This window comes from Lissotriton vulgaris, chromosome 6, assembly GCF_964263255.1.
Source record: "Lissotriton vulgaris chromosome 6, aLisVul1.2, whole genome shotgun sequence".
Classification (NCBI taxonomy): Eukaryota; Metazoa; Chordata; class Amphibia; order Caudata; family Salamandridae; genus Lissotriton; species Lissotriton vulgaris.
The window spans coordinates 727,425,105-727,448,915 of NC_141694.1; the positions used below are offsets into that span (position 1 = coordinate 727,425,105).

Here is a 23,811-nt window from a genome sequence, read left to right on the forward strand (position 1 = left end):
ATGAGCTGTGCATTGAGGCTAACTTGTTATTTAGGTCTGGAAGGGGGGTTCCACCTATCACTTAAGAAACAAAATACTAAAATGATGCCATGTGGGTCACCTTCTTGTATCCAAAACCAAATAAAGAGTAAAAAACAACTACTGGTGGCCAGGTCTTGACAAGTAAATTGAGATCTTAATTTGTCAATGTGTCGCATGTACCAATTCAGATAAGTGTCTCAAGACCTTTAAACCACCTTTAAGTCCCATTAAGAGTCCAAACATGTCATGGGAGAAAATTGGTGTGGATTTGGTAGGACCCGTAGATTGTGCTGATAGTGAGTTTAGGTACATTTTAGTACTTGTGAATCATTTTGTTTAAATGGCCAAAAATTTAAATTGTATGCAATTGCAAAACCATTATTACGTTTTTGGTCAAAATCTTCATGAGGGAAGATCTTCCGAAATGTATCGTCACAGACAACGGCCCACAATTTCTGTCTACTTATTTTAAGATCGTTTTGGAACGTAACTGTATTGAGCACTAAACCACATTCGTTTATCATTCTGAAGGAAACGGTTTGGTTGAGCGCTTTAACAGGGTGCTCAAAGGTAGTAATCAATTGTCTAAAGGCAGTAAATTAAACTGGCAAGGGGAGATTTGCAAATTAATCTGGGACTACAGGATCACTCCCAGCTTGATTGCTGGCAACAGTCCATTTACAATGTTGAGGGGAAGGCAGGCTTTAAGCAAAGATATGAGTTTGATGACTTCTTCCAAACAAATTGAATGGTCTCCAGAACTTGTGAGAAAAATAATCGCATTACCCCAAAAATCCTACGAGGAACATTATGACAAAAGGCATTGATCACAAAATTTGATATTCAAGTGTGGTGATGGGACTAAAGTGAGAATGGATAAGAAAGTCAGGAAAGGAGAAAGCAGATTTTCTCAACCCTTGTGCACCTGTTGAATATTTTGTAGTTCTGTTAAGCGATGGTAAGGTTTGGCACATGAGCAGAGTAGCAAAATGCCTTTCCAGTGATAGTTTAATTAACAACACACCTAACAGTGATGATTTTGTATTGATTTTTATGATGCAAGGAATAATCCCAGGGATTTGAATGGCAAATTGGATGATGATTCGTGTGAAGTGGATGTTGATTCATGTGATTGCCTGTTTCTATTGGGTCAAGACTAATGGTGGTTGTGAACAAGAAAATGAACTTGGTGCATCTAAAGCACGGGTACTCATAGAACAACCCGCGGGCCTCCAGCGGCCCGGCAAACCTTCCCTGGCGGCCCGCGGACCGTGCAGACATCGTAACCGTGTTTTACATTATTTTGTTTTGAAGAGTGTCAGCAAACACCCCGGCAGCGCGACTCTGAGACTCTGCTGCTCTGTGGGGGCCGGGCGATTCCTGCCATAGTCAGAGTTGGGCTGCAGGGACGCTAAGAGTTGAACAAAACCTCATTAACATGTGAATAGTCTTTTAAAGACCTGTGAAGTGCTGGGGTGCGGCTGTGTGTGTGTGTGCCCGCAAACTGTCTCAGCCCGGGCACACACAGGCAGAGTGAGATGAAGAGGGTGACAGAGGAAGAGGGAGGGAGGTAGAGGGAAGGAAAGGGAGGAAGGCCGAGTCAGACAGAGGGAGAGCGAGGCAGAGCAAGGGAGGGAGACAGAGGCATAGCAAGGGAGAGCGAGGGAGGGAGACAGAGGCAGAGCGAGGGAGAGCGAGGTAGGGAGACAGAGGCAGAGCAAGGGAGAGCGAGGGAGGGAGACAGAGGCAGAGCGAGGGAGAGCGAGGGAGGGAGACAGAGGCAGAGCGAGGGAGAGCGAGGGAGGGAGACAGAGGCAGAGCGAGGGAGGGAGACAGAGGCAGAGCGAGGGAGAGCGAGGGAGGGGGACAAAGGCAGAGCAAGGGAGGGAGACAGAGGCAGAGCGAGGGAGAGCGAGGGAGGGAGGGAGACAGAGGCAGAGCGAGGGAGAGTGGGGGAGACAGAGGCAGAGCACGGGAGAGCGAGGCAGAGCGAGGGAGAGCAAGGGAGGGAGACAGAGGCAGAGAGAGGGAGAGCGAGGGAGGGAGACAGAGTCAGAGCGAGGAAGAGTGAGGGAGGGAGACAGAGGCAGAGCGAGGGAGAGCGAGGCAGAGCGAGGGAGAGCGAGGGAGGGAGACAGAGGCAGAGCAAGGGAGAGCGAGGGAGGAAGACAGGGGCAGACAGAGGAAGAGCGAGGGAGGGAGAGCGAGGGAGGCAGCCAGAGGCAGAGCGAGGGAAGGAGACAGAGGCAGAGCCAGGGAGACAGAGGCAGAGCCAGGGAGAGCGAGGGAGGGAGACAGAGGCAGAGCGAGGGAGAGTGAGAGAGGGAGACAGAGGCAGAGCGAGGGAGAGCGAGGGAGGGAGACAGAGTCCGAGCGAGGGAGGGAGACAGAGCGAGGGAGAGCGAGGGAGGGAGACAGAAGCAGAGCAAGGGATGGAGACAGAGGCAGAGAGAGGGAGAGCGAGGGAGGGAGCGAGACAGAGGCAGAGCGAGGAGAGCGAGGGAAGGAGGGAAACAGAGGCAGAGCGAGGGAGAGCAAGGGAGACAGAGGCAGAGCGAGGGAGAGCGAGGAAGGGAGACGAGGCCGAGCGAGGGAGAGCGAGGGAGGGAGACAGAGGCAGAGAGAGGAAGAGCGAGGGAGGGAGACAGAGGCAGAGCGAGGGAGCGAGGCAGAGTGAGGGAGAGCGAGGGAGGGAGAGTGAGGGAGGGAGACAGAGGCAGGGAGAGCGAGAGAGGGAGACAGGCAGAGCGAGGGAGAGCGAGGGAGGGAGACAGAGGCAGAGCGAGGGAGAGTGAGGAAGGGAGAGCGAGGGAGGGAGGATGAGGGAGAGCGAGGGAGGCAGACAGAGGGAGAGCGAGGGAGGGAGACAGAGGTAGAGCAAGGGAGAGAGAGGGAGGGAGACAGAGGCAGACAGAGGGAGAGCGAGGGAGGGAGAGCAAAGGATAGCGAGGAGGGAGAGCGAGGGAGGGAGACATAGGCAGACAGAGGGAGAGCGAGGGAGGGAGTCAGAGGCAGACAGAGGGAGAGCGAGGGAGGGAGACAGAGGCAGACAGAGGGAGAGCGAGGGAGGGAGACAGAGCGAGGGAGGGAGACCTCAGAGTGAGGGAGGGGAAGGAGAGAGAGGAGTAAGGAGAGAGAGGGAGACAGAGGGAAGGAGGGAGAGGGAAGGAGAGAGAGGGAGACAGAGGGAAGGAGGGAGAGGGAAAGAGAGAGAGGGAGAGGGAAGGAGAGCGAGGGAGAGGGAAATAGAGTGAGGGAGAAGGAAACAGAGTGAGGGAGAGAGAGGGAGACAGAGAGAGAGAGGGGGACAGAGGGTGAGACAGTCAGAGTGAGTGACACAGAGGGAGTGAGACAGTCAGAGTGAGTGAGACAGAGGGAAACAGAGAGACAGAGGGAGAGAGAGGTAGAGAGAGGGAGGGAGAGGGAGTGGGAGAGAGAGAGAGAGAGAGAGAGAGAGAGAGAGAGAGAGAGAGAGAGAAAGAGAGAGAGACAGAAAGAGAAAGAACGAGAGAGAGCGAGAGAGATGTGTGTGTGCCGGGTCTGGTGGCTCAGTGGACGAAGGCGTCCGCTGCAGGGACCTGTGATCAACCTCATGGTCACAGTTTTTTCTTGTTGCTCTAGCCCCGCCCCCTCCCCCACTGATCCCGCCCCCACCGGTGCGGCCCTGGGACACAAACCACACTGTAAATTTGGCCCCCTGAGAGAAAGTTTGTGAGTACCCATGATCTAAAGGGTTGGATAAACCTGTTAGCTGCCAAAGCAAAAAGGTTAGACTCATTATCAGACCGAGGGAATATGATGATTATATTACAAATGTTTAGTCCATTGAGATTACATGTTTTTTAAACATTTTGTCATATGAACCTAATTCATTTTTTTCTTGCACAGGGTATCTGCTAGGAATTTTAATTAGCAATGCCACACTTAGGGCTAGATGTAGGTAGGAAAGATTTACCGATTTTAAATTACCGAATTTTACCCATTCGGTAATTTAAAATCGGTAAATCAATGGGTCCGACATGTAGGTATTCCAGATGTGCTGGAATACCGAATCGGATGAATTCGGTATTTACCGATTCGGTAAATACCGAATCGGTAATGCCCATTCATTCCTATGGGCTTTGAAGCCCATAGGAATGAATGGGCATTACCGATTCGGTATTTACCGAATCGGTAAATACCGATTTTCACAAGGGTGCAAGGGGTGTCACTTTGACACCCTCTGGCACCCCCAAAACAGGCACGGGTGCCATGTGGCAGGCATACCTGCCCTAAGGGCAGGTCTGCCTGTCACATGGCATAGGTGTGCATGCACACATGTGCATGCACACCGGAATCGGTATTTTACCATCAAATTGGATTTGATGGTAAAATACCGATTCGTTAAGGCTCCTGGGACTCTGAAGAGTCCCACCTACATATGGGTGGCTCCGAATCGGTAAATTTACCGATTTTTTATTTTACCGAATCGGTAACATTACCGAATCAGTAATTTTACCGATTCGGTAAAATAATGCCCCCTACATGCCAAATCTTGTATACCGGTCGGTAACGGCCGAAAATACCGATTTTCGGCCGTTACCGACCGACCTACATCTGGCCCTTAGTGCCTTATACTCTGAGGGGCAGATTTATGAGGCCGTTGCGCCTCTTTGCGCCGCAATTGCGTCACTTTATTTGACGCAACTGCGGCGCAAACAATGCGCCTTATTTACAACGTGACGCATCTAGGAGATGCGTCACGTTGTAAAGCACTGCGCCATAAGGAGGCGTTCCTGTGCAGGGGGTGGGGGCGTTCCTGCGCAGGAACGCCTCCTGAAAGTGGCTGAGTGAAATCTATGAGATTTCACTCAGTCACTTTCAGGGCAATGCTGCGTCAAAACCCTGTGCCTGCAACTCCAGCAATGCGCCACATTTCCGGCACAGATGCGTCACGCATCTGTGCCGTTTTTGCACCATGGTACGCCGCATTATGTGTGGCGCACGTTAACTGGCGCATCCCTGGGGATGCGCCAGTTAACATAAATTTGCCCCTGAATGCTTAAACATTTAAGTACACCTTAATTTAGTTTGTTGTAGGACACGCATGCCATTTAATTGTTTTTGTGTTTCAAATTTATGAGAGGAAGATGTTTTGTAATTATGTAATGTAGTTTGATTTACAATTTGATAGTTCGGGCATTGTGATGCAAACAGGTTCTAAAAACATCATTGGCACTATGCGTCATCCCACACTAGATTCTACTGGTGACAGTTTAACGGGTGAATGTCAGGAGATAGTGAGGGAACAAGACGTGTCTGCGGCTGTAAGAAATAAACGTACCTTCAACCTCTGAAACGGATCCAGTCATTATAACAGTTATCACATCAAGGAAATGGCGGGATGTTGAAAAAAAGTAAACACTCCAAAAATCATGATTGGCAGTTACAACAACCAAGGGCTGCTCTGGGGGTTTATCAACATATGAGCTGCACTGTGGCTGAGTGGCGTGGACCTGTTCTCCCTCTCACTGTATTTTGAGTATTTATGGTAAACGCATTGGAAGTCAGCCAACGGTGTCTCTAGACAGACCTTAAAATGTGTGGCTCTGTCTGGGACTAAAGTTTAAAAAAAACTTAAGTGTAGCAAGTTTCTGAGTATTTGTCTGTCAAAACAATACAGCTTAACATTCCGCACTTCCCAACAGAAAGTTCTTGCCATATAGGGAACTGGAGACGACAAACCACTTACAATATGAAAAACAGCTTTTTGCAATAGCCATTCACTGATGAGCTGTGATATTAGAGACAACATGGATTTTGGAGATATAGATGGAGCTGCGCTCTCGTCCGATTAGGGATGGCGCTTTTTCCAGTGTGTAGTTCTCAAATGGTCTAGGTAAACATCAGAATGCCAGCGTTCAATGTGTCTGGACTTTATCGTAGTGCCAAATGAATACTGGTACTCACTTTTCCATCAGGACAGTTCCTAGCTGCATGGCTTGATACTTGGGTGGAGAATTTAGTCTGTCCCTTAAGGTACAAACCCATGATGTGTACCGTCAAGAAGACTCACGTTCACCATCTTCTTTCCTGCTTGGTACGATTTCAGTGAAGGGTTGAAACATTAGGAGAAGGTGTTTTAAGCGAAAAAAATACAACTTCTGCAAGGGAAGAAATACTTTTCTATAAGACTGTGACCATCCTGCTCCAAAAGTAAGAACATCTCCAGAAAAAAGGACAGCATTTGGGCTCACATGTGTAGTTTGAGCTCACACAACACAGTGTAGATAGAAAGTCAAATCAAACAATGACCAACAGGGTCTTCAATCAAAGTTACTAATGTTATTAAACCTGAATGGTTACCGATGTATGCCCCTGCTGGACAGGTTCCACTAAGTGCCTAGCAGCTGCCGCATCGGAGGCAGTAGACAGCAGCCCCGTCGGCTGCTGCCTGCTTCCACTCAGGCCGCTTGAGTAAAGTGTCTATCCTCTTCAATCGTGATCTCTACCTGTAGCACTGTGTGCCGCTACCAAAGAATATTAGCCAGATTGGTAAATATGGCCAGTGATCTTCTGTAGCGAGACCCTACATCCGCATCGCCATGGGTGTCCTTATAAGATCGCCAGCCTAAAAGCCCTCAGCTAATGCTGTTAGCTATGATACAAAGCAATAGTTGCTCATGAAGAAAAAGAATAGTTGCAACTGACCTGGGTGGACTATAAAAAAGAACATCATTGGACAGAGGGCATAATTTAAAGTTTGGTGGAATGGTTTCCCCGCAGTAGATCGACCACGCTCCGGCTCCACCCAGGGCCAGACTGGAAAACCAAAGCCCTGGCAATTTCGTAGGAAAAGCCCCTTCCCCTACCGAAAGGCGGGGGTAGGGAGCTGCAAGTCTAAAGCACTACTGTTTTTGTTACTGGGGGCCGATATTGCTGCATAACCAGACCCCAGATACAAAAAAATCCCCCACTGCTGCAAAACTTGCCACCACCCTTCCAGCCTCCCTGGAAAATGCCTGATGCCTGCTACGGCCAGTCCGGCCCTGGCTCCACCTACCTTGCAATTGTTGACCTCCTTTAGAGTCATGGAAACACAAAGTGTACATTGGCAGATCCCTTGCTGGCTTTGCAATTGTAAACTTCTAACCTAGTGGTTTGTCTGCAACTTTTCCGCCAGGCCACATTGGCAGTCTGTCGTTCCTCTTTAGGATACAGCAACCATCGCAAAATTTCCCTGCCCGGGACCGCCATGTTAGCCATGGTGGCCCTGGGCAGGGAACTCAAACTGATCCAGACATGCAGCAAGAAAACTCCCTGCAAGACAGGGCCATTATTTATTTTGCTTTCGAGAAACAAACTACCACTTAGGGAGTTTGTTTCTTGAAAACATAAAAGCTTTTCTGAGCAGGCCTACTCTGGCTAACTTCAGCGCCCTGAGTGGAACCTTGGACAGGCAATTCCACTCCCTGCCTCGCTTGTAGGGATTTCTAAATTAGATTCAAGTCCTTCCTCTAATGGAGCTAAGGCTATATCCAGGTGGCTATCTACCACATGATTACTGAAATTCATTGCATGAGCTTTGAAATACAAAGTTCTCTCATGAGTGGTAAAATTGGGTGTAACGTGTTGCTGTGATGCCAAATTTAGGATGTCAAATTACTTTTCATTTAAGTGGAATTAGGCAGTAGGGTTGAGAGATTTATACTGATTTATTGTGAATGAAATGTAATCAATTTAGATCTGGCAAAATTTTTATTATTTTTGGTTAAAAAAAACCTATTTATTGTATTTGGTCAACTGGGCATCACTGTTTGATTGTGTGTTGTTTTATAACTGTGCCATTCTTTGTCACAGTGTGCCTCCTGTCAAGTGCTTAATTTGAGCCAGTGGTTTCCAGTGCTCTGCACCGGCACCTAATTGTCAACACAGGCACTTATGGCAGTGAACCACATGGTGGCGGTATTTGTCTATTTCAGCAGTTGGTTTATTATTTCAATACAAGTTAAAATGACTAACACTTGTCGTCCAAGCCATTCTTATAGCTTTGTGGGCCTGGAATAGTCTGAAGTAGTATCATTGGCAGTGGTGTCAGGGGCAATGGTTGGTGCAGCTTTAGCCGCCTCCTGATGAGGGCCCTGACACGTATTATTTTACAAATTAAGCACTGCTCCTGTCTCCTCTGAAGTAAAGGGCTGCACTGTCAGTTCTTCGTGAAAATGAAAGATGGTCTCAATCCCTCACTGATTTCGATGTGTGCAATAGGTAAACAACTGAATACCACCTCATATGTGCATGCCTCGATGCACACTGTCCCTTAACCGCTGCATTGGGTGCATCAGAAAAGTTAGGCCATTTTGCTGTGCTGTTCTATGCAGTTACTCCCAGCGTTGAGAGCAAGCCACATTGTACATCTGGTCCATTAACGGATGTATAAGAGCTCTTCTTATAGAATGGGCAACTTATCAACTGGATAATGTGTGTGCTGGGAGATTCTGTGCCGCTGAACACTGTGTTGCAATTGTATTTCCTGGCCCTATGAATATTTCAGGACAGCACCAATAACCCTCTGCATCTTAGCCAAAACTACATAATTGATGAAATCTTCCACTTAGTATGATTCTTACACATTTACTATTTATTCCTTCTCTTTTTTCTCCTGTTTTTACGAAATGCACTGTTTTGTCCGCAAAAAATTTGTTAATAGTGCAGCAGCTTTTGAAAAAGAAAAAAACTCTTAAGCGCACATAAAGAAATTAAAATGCACTCTTAATGCAGTCTCTGCCTGGCAAGAGAAGCAGCAACATAAGGAAAAGTAGACACCAGAGGTCTGTTCTTTTTAATGTTCACGTTTATATCAAACAACCGAAATCGCTTCCTGTTTCCAGATACAACAAACACAGACAAATGGGACAGCGGCTTCTTTGCAAAGAACAGAATAAGTGTTTTGATCCAGAAGACGAGCAAAAATCTTTTTTTAAACTGCAGCCCACTAAATTCGAGCAACTGTGGGAACAATCTCTTCACGATCATCCACCACCATTAGCTATCACCAAAAACAATTTAAATTTAAAAAATATTCCCCCCATCCCTTATAAAGAATTTCCTTTTTCCACTATCCTGCTCACTGGGCTTTCTATTTAATTTCTTAAAATATGAATTAGAGCTTGTGTGATAGTAACATTTTGCCTCACAAAAAAATTACTTTTGTAAGAAATATGACGTACATTCATCTTGAGCTCTTTCGTGTAGGAGCATGAGAGATCGTTTGTGGCCTATCCGTCGGTAAGGTAGAAAATTGGTCTTAAAGCGAAATTAAGAACAGTAGTTCGGCGAGTCATTTTAGCCAGATAGGAATGCGTTGCATAGTCCGGCATAGAGCACTACAGTGACTACTAGGTCTCAGGATTTGGAGCAAACGCAGCACAATTTCATGTCCATCCACGTAAATCCAGTCGCCTGCAAGAGCTTAGGTCTTGTCACTTTTCCTCCTCTTGATTTTCCACGGGGGCTTCCGTTGGCGACGCTTCCCCACCTTCGGCTCCTCCATCTAGGGAAAAAACAAAGATTTACATGGTAAGGCAAATATCCAACCGGGATCGCATTGAAATGTCTGCCTGTCTGCCCTCCAACTGGAAGACTATTTGGTATTCAAAGTCCAAACTACAGGTGCGACCAGAACAGCCGGAGATGGTTCAGCCACCATTTCCCCACATGCAAAAGTCAGACATGAAAACTGGTCAAGGTAGAATGTACCAGGCTGTCCATGATGACGCAGCAAAAATTACCTCATCCAGCAAGGACATGTGACATTTACCAAACCCTATTTTTGTATGGTTGTTGTTTCTGCGCATCTATATTTATATATTTATTTTTAGAGCATGGCCAAAATTATGCTCTCAGGTGTCAGAAAATTTGACTAAGGGATTTGACCAAGGGATCATTTGTATATGGTTCAAAAGAAACATCACATTCTTCAAAGGTGGTGTTATCTTAGAGCATAGAGGAGAAAGCACCAGAGAACAGCACACTTTAAACTTCATAGACGGTTCAGAAAGATGGAGTCCATGAGTTAAACACAGATGTAAGTTCATAACACAACGCAAATGGTTTAAGAGATACACCTCAATTACAGGAAGTTGATGGTTTAGGAAGGTCAAGACATGGTAGAGGACAGTGGGCGCGAGAGCATTTAAGTAAAGAAGGGCTCTGGACCAGCCTCAAGTGGCCGGGTTATAGAAGTGATATATAAGTGAACGAACACAGGTATATACAGTCGCACAGGTGGTGGGTCTCAAATAGGAAGTGTAGGTTTCTGAGAATGGGTTGTTAAAGGTCCATCTTGAATAGAGAGATTGAGAAGATCCTTCGGATGTGGACATAATAAAGATTCCAAATCTTAAGTGAGTTACCCAAGAAGAAGCATCATGAACGTGTCTTTGGAACCACATACGCATATGTTCGGTACATCTAATGTTTTGCATGCATGAAACATATTCAATATGTAGTTTAATGGTGTTTGGGGAACTTGGTTGCACTGGTGCATACATCACACTGCAAACTGTTGATGTTTTTTAAAAACTGCTTAATTTCTCAGGCAGCCATCTGGCTGACGGTGGAGACCCATTAATGCAACAACACGGAACCATGAATCGTTGAAGCACAACTATAGGCAGATCATCAGGTGCAACCAAGTAGATGGCTTTATCATTCATTTTTGTATTTTTCATGGTGTTGTTTTATGTCATTCAAATCCCTTCAGTGTCCAACCATGATGTTCAGCACTATGATTTCCACATGGCTTGATTCCTAAAACTTATGGAAAGAGCTTCATACCTTGTATCGCTTCTCATTCCTCCTTCCAGTGTGGGAAACCTTGGAAACTTCTCCTTTTCTAATTGCCTTGGGAGCTAGAATTTCAATCTGCTACACCTTCCTCTAGGGCCCTGCCTCTAGTTTCTCTTAAGTGGTGTACGTCTCGTTACGGTACCTTGCAATCATTTTGGAAGGAACCTCTGCAGCGTCAGTTCTGAGAACCATGTTACAGGAGCAGGGCATTCAGTTTCCTCTCCCAAAATACTGAGCCTAAACTAAGAGCGAAAGACAAGTGCGAAGCTACCATCCTACTGTGGACGATGAGCTGCTGGACTAGCAGATTTGGTGAGGACCTGCCCAATAAAAGGTGGCAGAGCCAAAACCCACCTAATTGAGGCTAGTACGGTGGACCAACACCAACAGAAAGTCTGCCAAGACACCAAAACGATTTACAGCACAGCTTACCCAGTCTGAACCTAAGAGGCAAGCCTGCAGGCGAGGATGTACGTCCCTCTCAAGATCCTTTCATGAAATGTGCCCTAAGGAAATAGCTATATGCCCCTTTAAACCTGTAAAGCCGGGTCTGGTGGCTCAGTGGACTAATGCGTCTACTGCAGGGGCCTGTGTTCGACCTCATGGTCACAGGTTCAAATCCCGGCGGGTCCACTCAGCCTTTCATCCATTTGGGGTCGATAAAATGAGTACCATTGAGTTGGGTAACAACAAACATCTGTTATTTTTCAGCGCCAAGAGGCCCGTAGTGGTGAACGTGCGCTTTACAAATACTCATGTTATGTTATGTTATGTTAAACATACGTAGGACTTCTATTTATCATATTCAATCTGTAAAGCACCAGTATAAGTTTGACCTTTCACAAAGGATCCATGATAAGTGCTTTATTGTGCAGGCTGGTGGCACTGAACTGGAACCATCCTTTAGTGACTTTCAGTTTAAGAGTTAAAATGGTTACAAGATTTGCAGTCACCTTACCTGTGGTGGTCCCAGTAGATGTCATCATGTCCAGCTAATGCTCTAAGTCCCACAGGTGCCCTGAACACTGGAAATCTTGCCTGTGCATAGCTATTTTTGAGATAAAAGTCCATACATTCTTAGACCATCCTTGGGTGCCTAAAAGAAGATCTCATCTAATTTCCAGGGTCCCCTTGGCACCCTGGACTAACTTAAAACCAGTTGGGTCCATAGCTGGACCCTCAAGTGTGTCTTGTAAGCTTCTGGTCCCCATTATCATTCCAGGTACACCCCTCGTCCCCACTGCAATCTCCCAATAGCCCATTGACTACACAGGCTGTATATAGTAGACGTACCATAGTGGACTCTATTTAAAACTAACAAAGCAGAGCACTGTAAACGTTTGCCATGTCACTCCACTCTATTTGCAGTCATCCATCTTTTGACATTCTCCATTTGCTGAAAGAGTAAGCCAATAAAAATCAGTCAACGACCAGAACAGCAGTGATGAGCTACGGTGGGAGGCCGAGACAGACCCCTATGCCTCATTAGGCTTAATTGCTCTTGTGTATTTCTGAACCAGCTTGTAGAACCTTATTCTGATACTGTAGATCCCATAGGCAACCCTCGTGTAACTAACACCCCTCTTCCTTCAATCACAAGATAGATACTGTACCAAGCTGCTGTACCTCAGACCACTGGTTCTTAACCTGTGGTCGGGGGAACCCTGGGGGTCTGCAAAGCCCACTCAGGGGGTCTGTGACTGCTTTGTGGGAGCAGTGTAAGTGCATTAAACAGACTGTAGCATGGACAATGAATGACCTCAACTGAATTTAAAAAAGCTCCAACCTTCCCATTAAAATGTAAATTTAGATTTTTTTCATATTTGCGAATGAAATAAAGTATTTCAGCATTTGTGTATTTGTTAAACACATTTTTATTTCTGTATTTTTTGTGTATTGTTGTGCGGTTAAAATGATCAAAAATGCTTAGGCCGGGGGTCTCCAGCTTCTAGTAATGACTCAGTGGGGGGTCCCCAGATTCCAATAATGATTCAGTGGTGGTCCCTGAGTTCCAGTGATGATTAAGTGGGGTTCCACAGAAGTCCAAAATGTTAAGAACCACTGCCTTAGATCATTACTGGGCGTCATATTGGTGTCCACAGTTTAAATGAACACACCCACTCAATACTCAATCTCAGTATACCAGAGATTTTGAAAAGAGAGAACCCTCCTGTACTTCTCCATTTTGTTGCAGGTGGAGCCAAGTACTCAACTATGCTTTTGATCATGACAGATCATAGAGTGGACGTCTGTAGAACTCAAATTTACACATTCCGTTTTGCGAGTCTAACAAATCTTGATTCATTTCTATGTGATATATTAATATGCCAGTACTGGGTATGAAGTGATAGTCATCATCACAGATTAGACTGTATGGCCTGTATAGAATGAAAGCATCAGGTGAAGACACCCCAACGAGTATGGGCATACTAGTCCCTGGTATTTAGAACCTTTATTCTGTATATCAGACAGCTATGTCTCTAGAAGGTTTTTGTTCAATAATGGGCCATTTGTTTTGAAGCTGAAAGCAGAAGCCAGTGAAAACTGGCCTACGGTGTACCTCAGGGATCTCTCCAGTCCCCCCGTCTTTTTAACTTTCTCTTATAAATCTACCCTTTGGTACATTCTCTGAGGAAAATGAACTAGCACATTTTCAACTAGGCTGATGATATGCAACTTCTTTTCACAATCAATAACAGCCCGGACTCAGTCTTTATCTTCCAAAATACAATGCTATTCAACCGCGATTGGATAAATAGCAATCAACTTCAGCTTGTGTTTTCCATCTCTCTCCCTCGTGTGCTTCTCCCACATTCACCAAATATGCCAGCTCTTTTTGTTGCTGTCTATCTTGTTTCGTGAGCAGTCTCTCAGGTGCTTTGCTCTCCCCACCAAACTTCCAGCCTCCCCTGCGGTCCATGTTCCTTTCTCAATCCTGTGCTTCTCCCCCACCACCGTGTGTTGCTCTCCCTCGAGTGATGCTTTTGCCCCCCACCACCCATTCCTGATCAGCCTTGCCAAGTGCCACGCATCATGGGTTAGAGCAACACAATTTGTTAGTCTTTCTGGCATTCCCGCAGTGGCCCCATTGTCACGCAATTCTGAGAGCTCTTCCTAGCTCTCTTACGTGATTAATAGACGACTACAGAAACCCCAAGCAACTATATTTTAAAGTGAAGCCATATGTCGCGTAACCCAACGCTACAGGCAAAAAAAAACAGACTTCCTGGAGAGGTTCAATCGTCATATTCAATTACTAAAAGCCATAGATAATCTTTCTACACATCGATTTCACAGAGGCAACAATTTAGTTCGGGCCAGTAGGTGGCAGTAGAGGTCCAGCTCATCGCCTGCGCCACGGTGATGACTGAGAACAAAGGCTCAAGTTGGATACAGGGGGACGCACTGGCTGCATACCGGGGTAACCTATGAATGATATAGTATTTAGCTATTTGTGTGCTGCATAGAAGTTTCAAAATGCCATTTCAGATTGTATATGTGCAGGAATGGGCACCCTTGTGCCATAGTGCAATAGTGTCTGTGTTTGAGCTAGGCAGCTAAAATTAGAGCCAGTGCAGGGGGAAATGCAGGGCTGCACCTTATCCTTATCCTTATAAATAAGGTGCAGCACTGCGTTTTGAAAGTGGCAGAGCTCGGCGTTAAGCCAAGGTGGCTAATGTCGCGCTCTGCCACTTCCTCGTAAATATTCCCCTCCGTTTGCTACATATATGCACTGCCCAATTCATATCCCTATTCTTATTTTCAAAATTGTCCTCATTGATTAGGTTTCTTTTTTTTTTTTTTTGTCAAAATCTGTTTATTTGATTTTAATATGACCATAGACGAGCATCATGCAGAATACATACAAACAGAGCAAACATAGGGGCAGAGCCAGGAGTTACAGAGGGCTAGTAGGAGTGGCATCTTCGTCCCAAGTTCTATGGCTCGAAAAGGTCCCCATTCAATGAAAATACAACAAGTATTGTTATGTGCAAGTCTGTAACAGCATACCAGTCGCTCCCCCATGGTGGGGGGGGGGTTGGGGGGGGGGGGCGTTACAGGGAATTTTGACAGATATAACAATTTTTTTTTTCATTACAGTGTTATAAAGCGCGAACTCGACCCGAAGGTATCAGAGCGCCTCACATGAGCACCAGTTGCTTCTCAGATGGATATACCTGCATAGGGAGATTAAGTGATTTGCCCAGAATCACAGGATGCTCGAGCCACCTGCTGAGACTCAAACCTGGTTCCCCAGCTTCAAAGTCGGCCTCTTTTGCAGCACTTGACCTTCTGCATCATCAAGGCAGTCCTATAGTGCAAGGCAGAATGCAGATTGTATGAAGCACAGTTTAACCCACCTTGTGCCAGTTTGCCTTGTCCACTTTATTTCTCCGTCGCACAGCCTTGCCTGGCCCACAATTCAATTGTGTTTTAAACAGGATGTGCTGATGGCCATCAATAAGCACTAAAGGGGTGGTGAAATGCAAATGCAGGCACTTCTCTTTGAGCAAAAGATGGTGCTTTTTGATATTTCTTTTTTTCATGGATTTCACTGCTTGGTTTTGCTAGCCATAAAGTGTCACTCAAAGTGTCACACATAATTCAATCAAATGTCAAACCTAAGCAGACTAAGACCAATGAAATACATAAATGCTCTGCAAACTTGGCAGCTTTGCTCATTGCTCCTCTCACCCATCTCTCCTCTGTTGCTTCATTTATTTTTGGGGGAAGGACCGGGCAGCAAATTGCTGCTGACCCTTCTGCCTTAAAAAAGCACTTTTGTGCTACTTCTGTTTATTTTTTTGATTTACCATCCCATTTCGGATGGTGAATAACAAAATGGCACCCGTGTTATTTTGTAGGCGTGCACACGTCACCACGTATGCGCCCACATACAAAACGATACAGCCACATCACTGCACCTTTTTTTTGCTTTTGGCCATGCTGCACAGCATGGCTAAAAGGCATTCCCAAAACCAATAGGTCCCTGCGGGGAGACTACTGACTTTTCCAGTCCTTCTTTAGATTGTTGCAGTGATTAGGGGCCATTTACTGGATTATTAGCGGTATAGAAGGTCTCTTATTCATTGCTCGATTGCCATGAATTATAACACCTCACTATCCCTTTTAAGCTATTTCTCAAATAGTTGATAATCGGTAGAATCTGGCAAATCTATAACGCTTCTCTTTATTCAATATATAGGCCCTGGTTAAGGGTGATGTGTGGTAACTGCTGTTAATGCACAAATGGCAATTATGAGATCTTTTAAATTAATATCTACAGTTTAGCGGGGAAAAATGCCCGTATGTTCTTCTTCAAAAACTTTTAATTAGATGGAATTGATCAAACTCTTTAAATTCTTACTCGGAGGATTCACATTTTATCAGGTGCAATAACGATCACACCAATCACCAGGCCACTCGAAATGAGAGTCTTTACCTTCAAATTAAATTCGCCTTCCATCTGATCATTTTACTGTTTGTGTATTACGATATTTGTCCTTCCTAAAACATTAATAATTAAATGTTTTAATCAGTGAATTTATTGTCATTTGTATTAAAATTCTAAAGGGTAAATGTAACCATATCAAGTTCTACATTTAGCCTTAACCCAACTTTGATAAAAGTGTGTTAATGAATTTTGAGTTGGACATAATTATAAAGCCAGGTAATTTGCCTTAAACTATTAAGAAATAGACAAAGACTCATTGTCTGACACTTTCTACTTTGTCATTCGACATTAAAAAAATTCAGTTATGTACACATAAATATATTTATAGCAAGATTACAGTTCCTCACTCATTTTGCAAAACCTCAGTTAGGGAATACTGGGATGATCCCTGTTTTAGGGTGCAGAGCAGTTTTCTTATCACAGAGTTTATTTACAATTTCAAAAATGCTTCTAGGTCCTTGTTCCAAAAGGCTCAGGAAATGGGGAAGATTTTTCCCACTCACCAAGTTACCGACACTGTTGTACTGGTTACTCCTGGGATAAAGAAAATCTAGCCCAGTGCTAGTTGGGCCCTGAAAGTCCACTGAAATTACTTGGCCAATCAGTAATTCCCAGGTCTGATTCCCCCGGTAAATCCTCATTTTGGGAAATACTTTTACCTGGAGTTTTTGGTTGCTTTTGAAATAGGGTTTTTCCAAAAACATCTGGAACACATCAGTTGGGCAAAGCATTGCATGGGAAGTCTGAATTGTGCACAGGTAATTCAATGCCTCCAGGTTCTCGTGTCATCAAATGCAGTAACTGGAAATACCTCTCTTCTCCATATTTCTTTGGTAGCTCTGTGCTTGTTCTGATCACCTTCTGTCATTCTTGCTCCTTTGGGAGCTCACAGGCAGGACCTTAGAAAGTGCCCTGGTCATGCAGAGCTCTGCTGAGCTCTCTGCCCGCTGAGACCAGGGGATGAGCAGTACATTGGGCAGACCATGGCCCTGGCAGGTTGGCACGTCCAAACAGCAACAGCAAGCCCACTGACTGCAGGGCTGCAGTCCACTAAGACTAAAGCTCGCTGGTCCTCAAAATGAGAATATTTCAGGAGATGTAATTTCCAGAAGAAGCTCGATATGGTGCAGAGGTTTGGAAGGCACCTGCCAATTCACAGAGTGCTGATATGTTACACACAGTTTTGCCACTCACCACACAGCAGTCCAGTGCAGAGACATTACTACAATGAACAGAAAAGGTTTCCATCTCATGTGTTCAGGGCCAGTGCGGCTGGAATCCATTTTGGGTTGTAAAACCTCCACAACGCAAGGGAGGTAGCTCTAGCGGACTTCGTCATTGCTGTGGGGCAGGGTAGATGTGACTGTTCAGGCAGTAAGGGGATTCAAATCCTTATCCCCTTTCCATAGCCTGCCCCCTCCAATGCACTAAGCGCCTCCTTTGCTGTGTGACAAAACCGTGGGAATTTTTGTAAGGTTTGTAGGCTTGGAAGGCTATTGGGATGCTGGGACAGATATCAACCTACTGGGAGGCCTTTAGTCCTGTTTTGCCCAAAAGTCCTGAAAATCAGTCCATCTGCAACTGTCACTCCATGCACATCATGTACACTGTAGAGTTACAGATATTTAGAAACAACTATCCTTCCTTTCTGCATTTTGGGTCGTGCCACTCAATCTGTTTGAAGAATACAAAAAGTGATGACTGGAATGCTTAAACTGATCTTAGCCGCTTGTAATTACTCTGGGCTCCATCCTAGTCCATCGTTTGTTCACCCACCATGCATCCTCAAATTAAACCTAACCATATGCAAATCAACCTCCTGCTCCAATAGAGACAGTCTAGCCTGACCTGCCAAGCCAGGTCATCTCTGAACCAGAACACAAGCAAACCGAAACACGTTTTAGCCTATTGGGCCTCTTCAGTATGGTACAGCTTGGTTCCAGTGGCACAATTCACCACTAATCCCTTTTGGGTTCCTGGAAAAGCATGCCACTCACCGAAAAGCGTTTCAGCACCTCATATGGGGTAGTAAGCGCTATAGAAATGCAATCCCTTTCCTCTTCTATCCCTTTTAATCCAAAAGCAGACAAACATGTCCACCACTCAAATGAATTTCATATTTCCATATACTAATTTACCACTAATCCTTTTTGGATTCTGGAGTAGCATGCTACTAGTTGAAAAGCGCTTCAGCACCTCATCAGGGGTAGGAAGTGCTATATAAATGCAAACCTTTCCCTCATCTATCCCTCCACTATCCTTTTTAGTCAAAATAACAGACGACCATGTCCACCGCTCAAATTAATTTCATATCTAACTATACTAATTCACCACTAATCCTTTGGGTTCCGGAGTAGAGTGCTATTCACCGAAAAAGTGCTTCGACGCCTCTTCAGGGGCAGTAATTGCTAAATAAATAAAATTTAGATTACAATCATCACCTTCTTTTGGGTTCACGTGTAAAGGAAGAGATTTCGGCTCAAATCTACATACCTTCCATTCATAGTGAACAGGAGGTTAGAGCTTTGGCAGCACAACTCCTACCAGAATGCCCTGTGATGTTGTCCTGAGGCGGAAATTGTTCTTGTCTAGATTCATTGACGATAGCTCAATGGGTTGTTCCAGCCACCCTGGTAAAGGAGGCAAACCGTGAACATTCACATCCGAGCTGTTTATTCCTGAGATGAAATCATAGATTTTTTAAACCATGACTGGGTGTGCTTTTGAGCACAAAGACTCTTGGCAGGGCTGAGCCACCATCTGCAGCCGCAGAAACAGAACAAAAGGAAGCTCGGAGAGAGGGGCTGCCCACTTTGTGTGGCATGTTCTTTCCTCAGCACCATGTTGTTCCAAAGTGCATGTTGTTCTCTTGTAACAAACCCATCACAAATTGTATAGCTAATATGCACAGCTTCGAAAAACAATATCCTAGAAAATTGATTCACATTTCCATTAGTTTAGAAATTTGTGATGATAATAGTGAAGTGGTGTTTATAGAGCTTCCTGCGACAGGAACTGCTATGTTAGAAAGTCTAAAGAGTGGCAATGTGTTCAAGAGCTTGTGATTAGACACTGAAGTTAATCGAGTGGGGAAAAATGGTGAAAAGTGACGGCCGGGTGATAACATCACCAGAGGTCATTTAAGCAATCTTTGCAAATTCTCTGGTGATTTGTGGGGAATATCTCGTAAAAACATTGCCTCTTCTGGTCTTTGTCACAAAACTGCCATGGCACCATAGCCTGAAGGTGAAAGATTTACCAGCCCACATTCCAGTACTTTTTTGCATCCTCGTTGCCACACATTTTTCCCTCCCAGAGCATTACCAGGCATGTTTAACATGACCAGCTAAATTGGCAGCTTCTCCCTTTAAAGGTAAGAGCTTATTGACACTCACTCCGAACAGGATGCTCCAGTATGGAGTCAGATGCTGAAAAAGGGTTGGAACTATCAATCCATAGAACACACTGTGTAGGCTTATGTAAAGTGTTCGATTTCTGCAGCCGGGTGAGTACGAAAGCAAGGATAGGCATCTAAAAATGCTTCTGTACAAAAATGTTGACATATTTTCTTTAAACACCAACAACTTTTTAGACTTTTTTTTTTCAAACTCAAGGTTCTGATTGACTATTTTCTTGTTGGATAAAGCATGATCGTCTTACATGAGATAAGCAAAGCATTAATCAATTTTTAGTTTATTTTACAAAATTGCTTTGTATGAATTAATCATTTGCCCAGTCTGGCTCTGGAATGGAAGCCATGCTGGTTTCTCCATGGCACCACAGCTTCATGTATGCAGAAGAATGAACAATTATTGAACAAATCTGCAGATTCCAGCCCATCTAAAACGAAGCAGCCAAATTGGTACTCAAACTTTCACAATGGTTTCCAATCACGCTTCATCTAAGGAAATTACACTGGATCCCGAAACATCAGCATGCACAATTCAAGCTCCCCACCCATGCATACAAAGCACTACACAAAGCACTACACAACATAGTCCCAGACTACCTGTACAGCTGTGTGCAGTTCCACCAACCTTCCGGGTATCTGAGATCAGCCAGACTTTCAGTAGTTCACACATCACACATACGTAAAAGTAGGCCCTTCGAGGCAAGTCCAACAGCCTTCAATGTACCATGATACCCTCATGGGTGATAAGGCACGATAAAAATGAACAGAACACCTTCCAGGGCAGAGCACAAATAGATTAGCATTAATTCTCCCTGATGTCATGAGACTTGCACAGGGCGCAGCCAACAACAAAGTAGTGCTACTTAAAATTGTAAAGACTTCCAGAAGGCCTGGAACCGCTAAGACGCTAACCTTAGCTGTTAGTCGAACACTATCTCTAGCTCAGAGCACAACCCTAGTCCTGAAACTAACCCCAGCCCTAACTAACCAAATACTCTTTTGGCAATAAATGTATGGATGATATTTGGACTCATGATCTTTGTCCTTGGGAATTTTAGTCCCATGATATGTCTGTGGTCATATATTTTGCAGTCAAGAATGTGATGGTACTCCCACACAGAACAGAAGTAAATATTAATCTGCTACACTATGCATTCCACTTTGTTCTTCTTTGTAACTGGTTTATGGGAATTTTTGAAGTGTGGAATGTATTTTGTTCCCTTTTATCATAATCCTATCGACTACAAGCCTATCAGTCTTGTTACGATTAATGGTTGACTGAGTAAGCTTATGGATTTGTTCTTACTCTTCCCTTTTAGTTTGCTTTTACGCTCTTGCATGGCTGTCACTTGAAAGCCTTCTTCAAAATGAGGGTTTTCAGAGGTTAATCTTTGACACGCTGCACAAAAGTGTTTTGAGCATGCTGTAAGGAGGAGAACATGGCGGCTAACAGACGCGGCTAGTTGGGAGGCTCCAGAGGCTCGGGTGTCCGGGCGGCTTATTACAACGGCAGTCTTTCAAAATTAGCTATTTTTGACTTTTTGCAGCATTTGAGGACAGTATTTGCGTAAAATATATTGCTTTCAGTGGGTTTTCAATCTTCATTCACCAGTCGGCAACCAACGGGGAAACGCGGCTGGAGCCGCGGCAGCATACGCGAGGCGGAAGGCGGGGCTGGGCAGCTTTGAGTATACAACGGCTGTCGGAGAGCTCGGCAGTGGAGGTCAGACGCAGATCGGATTTCCAGTGATAACGTTTAATGTTGCCCGCAATTTTGTTTGGTGGTAGGATTTTTTCTTCATCGTGAGCCCTGCAGGTCGATTCAGCCTGGAGAAAGCACAAGGCTCAGACGCGGCGAAAGCCGCTACTACTTCCATAAAACAGATTCCTGGCACCAACTTAAAGGTGAGATAGCACAATATTCCTGGAGGGGGGCTTATCCGTTGGGTTAAGGCGGCCTCTGAAGTCAGGAGAGGAAGAAGGGCTGGATTTAGAATTTCCTACTTTGGGAGAGATTTTAGCACTACGCAGGAAAAACTACCTAACCCACAATGCACTGGGCTCCAAAACTCCTTCAATAGAAAATTGAATAATACCGGTCATACTGTTAATGGAAGGATAGTGCCTATAGTCCCCTCACCGCATATGTCAGGCAGCGAATCTCAAGGAAGCCAGGATTCCGGGTACACGCTTAGAAGCAAAGGTGGGAAGCAGGCTGCTGTAAACGCATTTACAGACATTTCGCCATCGGCGGTGGCCAAATCCAATGCAACATTTTCCAAGAGGACCGAGAAAAAAAGTACATCCAAAGCACAGAAGCGTTTACGAAGGTCAAACCACCACCCTCATTGAAGGCTTACTTTAAGTCAGTGCCTGCTGTATTGGAAATTAAACATTCCGACGGGATTCCAACATTTCAGCCTTCAAGGGGTCTCCTAACATTTAATAAATATCATCTTCTGGGAAACTTAGAAACAGATCAAGGTCTGGAGCAAGCAGAGGCTTTAGAGCTCATTAGGATGCAGAGTTCTGAAATGGCGCATAATGAGCCTAAAGGGCTGATCTGTACTTCAACAAGTAACAGCGGGGATGATTCAACATCTTCACCCCCAGCCATATTGGCTATGGACACTTCTGATCAGTCTGTCATGTTAATGTTACAGGCTTTAAGCCATGAGGTTAAAAGCGGGTTCCTAGCCTCACAGAGAAATAAAACTGTACTGCGAGGCGCTGGAAGACAAGTTTGATGCACTGGCAGCTAGAACCACTGAACTGGAGTCCACTGTTTCAGATCTGAAATTACTCGCAGTCCAACATTCTAGTAAAATTGAAGATCTCAGACAGCGTGAACAGGGATACCAAGACAAAATGGAGTCACTAGAAAATGCGCAAAGGAGGAATAATTTGCGCTTCCTGAAAGTTCCGGAAGGGCAGAAGGGGGCAACATAAAAGAGTTTATGAGAAACTGATAAAACAAGCAATTCAGGTCGAACTTCCAGAAGCAGAGATAATGAGAGACATTCAACGAGTCCATAGGCATCCATTTAGACAAAACCCTAATAAAAGCAGACCCAGAAAGATATTAGTTCACTTTTTGACGTATAGTCTAACAGATGAGATACTCAATAGGGAACTAAAAAGTAGCTCTTTATCAGTTGAAGGGATTACTTTTCAGATTAGATCGAATGTATCTTCGATCACAGCATCTAGGCAGTGGGAGCTTGATAAACTACTTCATCCTTTTAAGCAACTCGGTGCCACTGCCCAATTGAAATTCCCTGCATCTCTAAAAGTAATGTACAAAAACAAAATGAGAGTCTTTAAAAGGGTGGATGAGGCAGAAGAGTATCTCCAACTAGTCACAGCTGACAGTAAAAGTGATCAGGGCGAGTAATAACAAGCGACTCAAAGCTCTAATAGTAGACACAATAACTAACATCCTCATTGGTCTGATCGTGTAAATAGATTATCCTTTTTGTTTTTCTTTTCTATAATAGCTATATTAACATATATACCATCCGGGGATGGAGCCTTAATGGCCTGAGGTAGGCCAAGAGAAAGGAGGGGGGTTCTCCAGGGGAGCGCAGGGGGGTTAGGCTTGAGGGGGGGTGGGAAGGGCATGGGGTGGGGAGCATTTGGGAGAAAAACCAAAAAAAATGTCCAAATCGCCAAATATGATACTTAATAGTAAAGATAAAATGTCGCAGGACAGGGTAGCCCCGTTGGCATATATCAAGATCTTGTCATGGAATTTAAATGGTTTAGGTCAGCAGTGCAGTGGTAGAAAGGGGCTGGAGCTTTTGTAACGACGGCCCAAGATGGCGGAGTGAGGGCGTCGTAGAGCAGCAGCCTGCTAGGAGCTTCCACCGTCTCACCTCACTTAGTGACTCTAAGAAGGGGGAGAAAATAACCTGAGGATCGAATATGTTTCACGCAGTTTGGCGATCTTAAAGGATTTTAAAGGAGAAAATATTGAACCGGACAAACCTGCTTGAATCGGGATCGGTGATCCGCCTGACCTTGCTGTTGCAGTGTTGCGGTGCGCCATGGCTTCAGGGGCGCTCCTGACCACTGGTCCTGGTAGTCCTGGCGG

The 23,811-nt window shown here is 45.0% G+C and overlaps 1 protein-coding gene across 2 annotated transcripts in view; it reads right to left on the reverse strand.

The window, feature by feature from the left end:
• Nucleotides 1–8,836: 8,836 nt before the first annotated feature.
• PKIB (cAMP-dependent protein kinase inhibitor beta) overlaps nucleotides 8,837–23,811 on the reverse strand; it is a 537,602-nt gene continuing 522,627 nt past the window's right edge. For both annotated transcript variants that reach the window (XM_086926716.1, XM_086926717.1), the window contains one exon: nucleotides 8,837–9,553. In XM_086926716.1, the coding sequence (XP_086782842.1) occupies nucleotides 9,483–9,553 (71 nt within the window). In that variant the 3' untranslated portion in view covers nucleotides 8,837–9,482. The remainder of the gene's footprint in view (nucleotides 9,554–23,811) is intronic.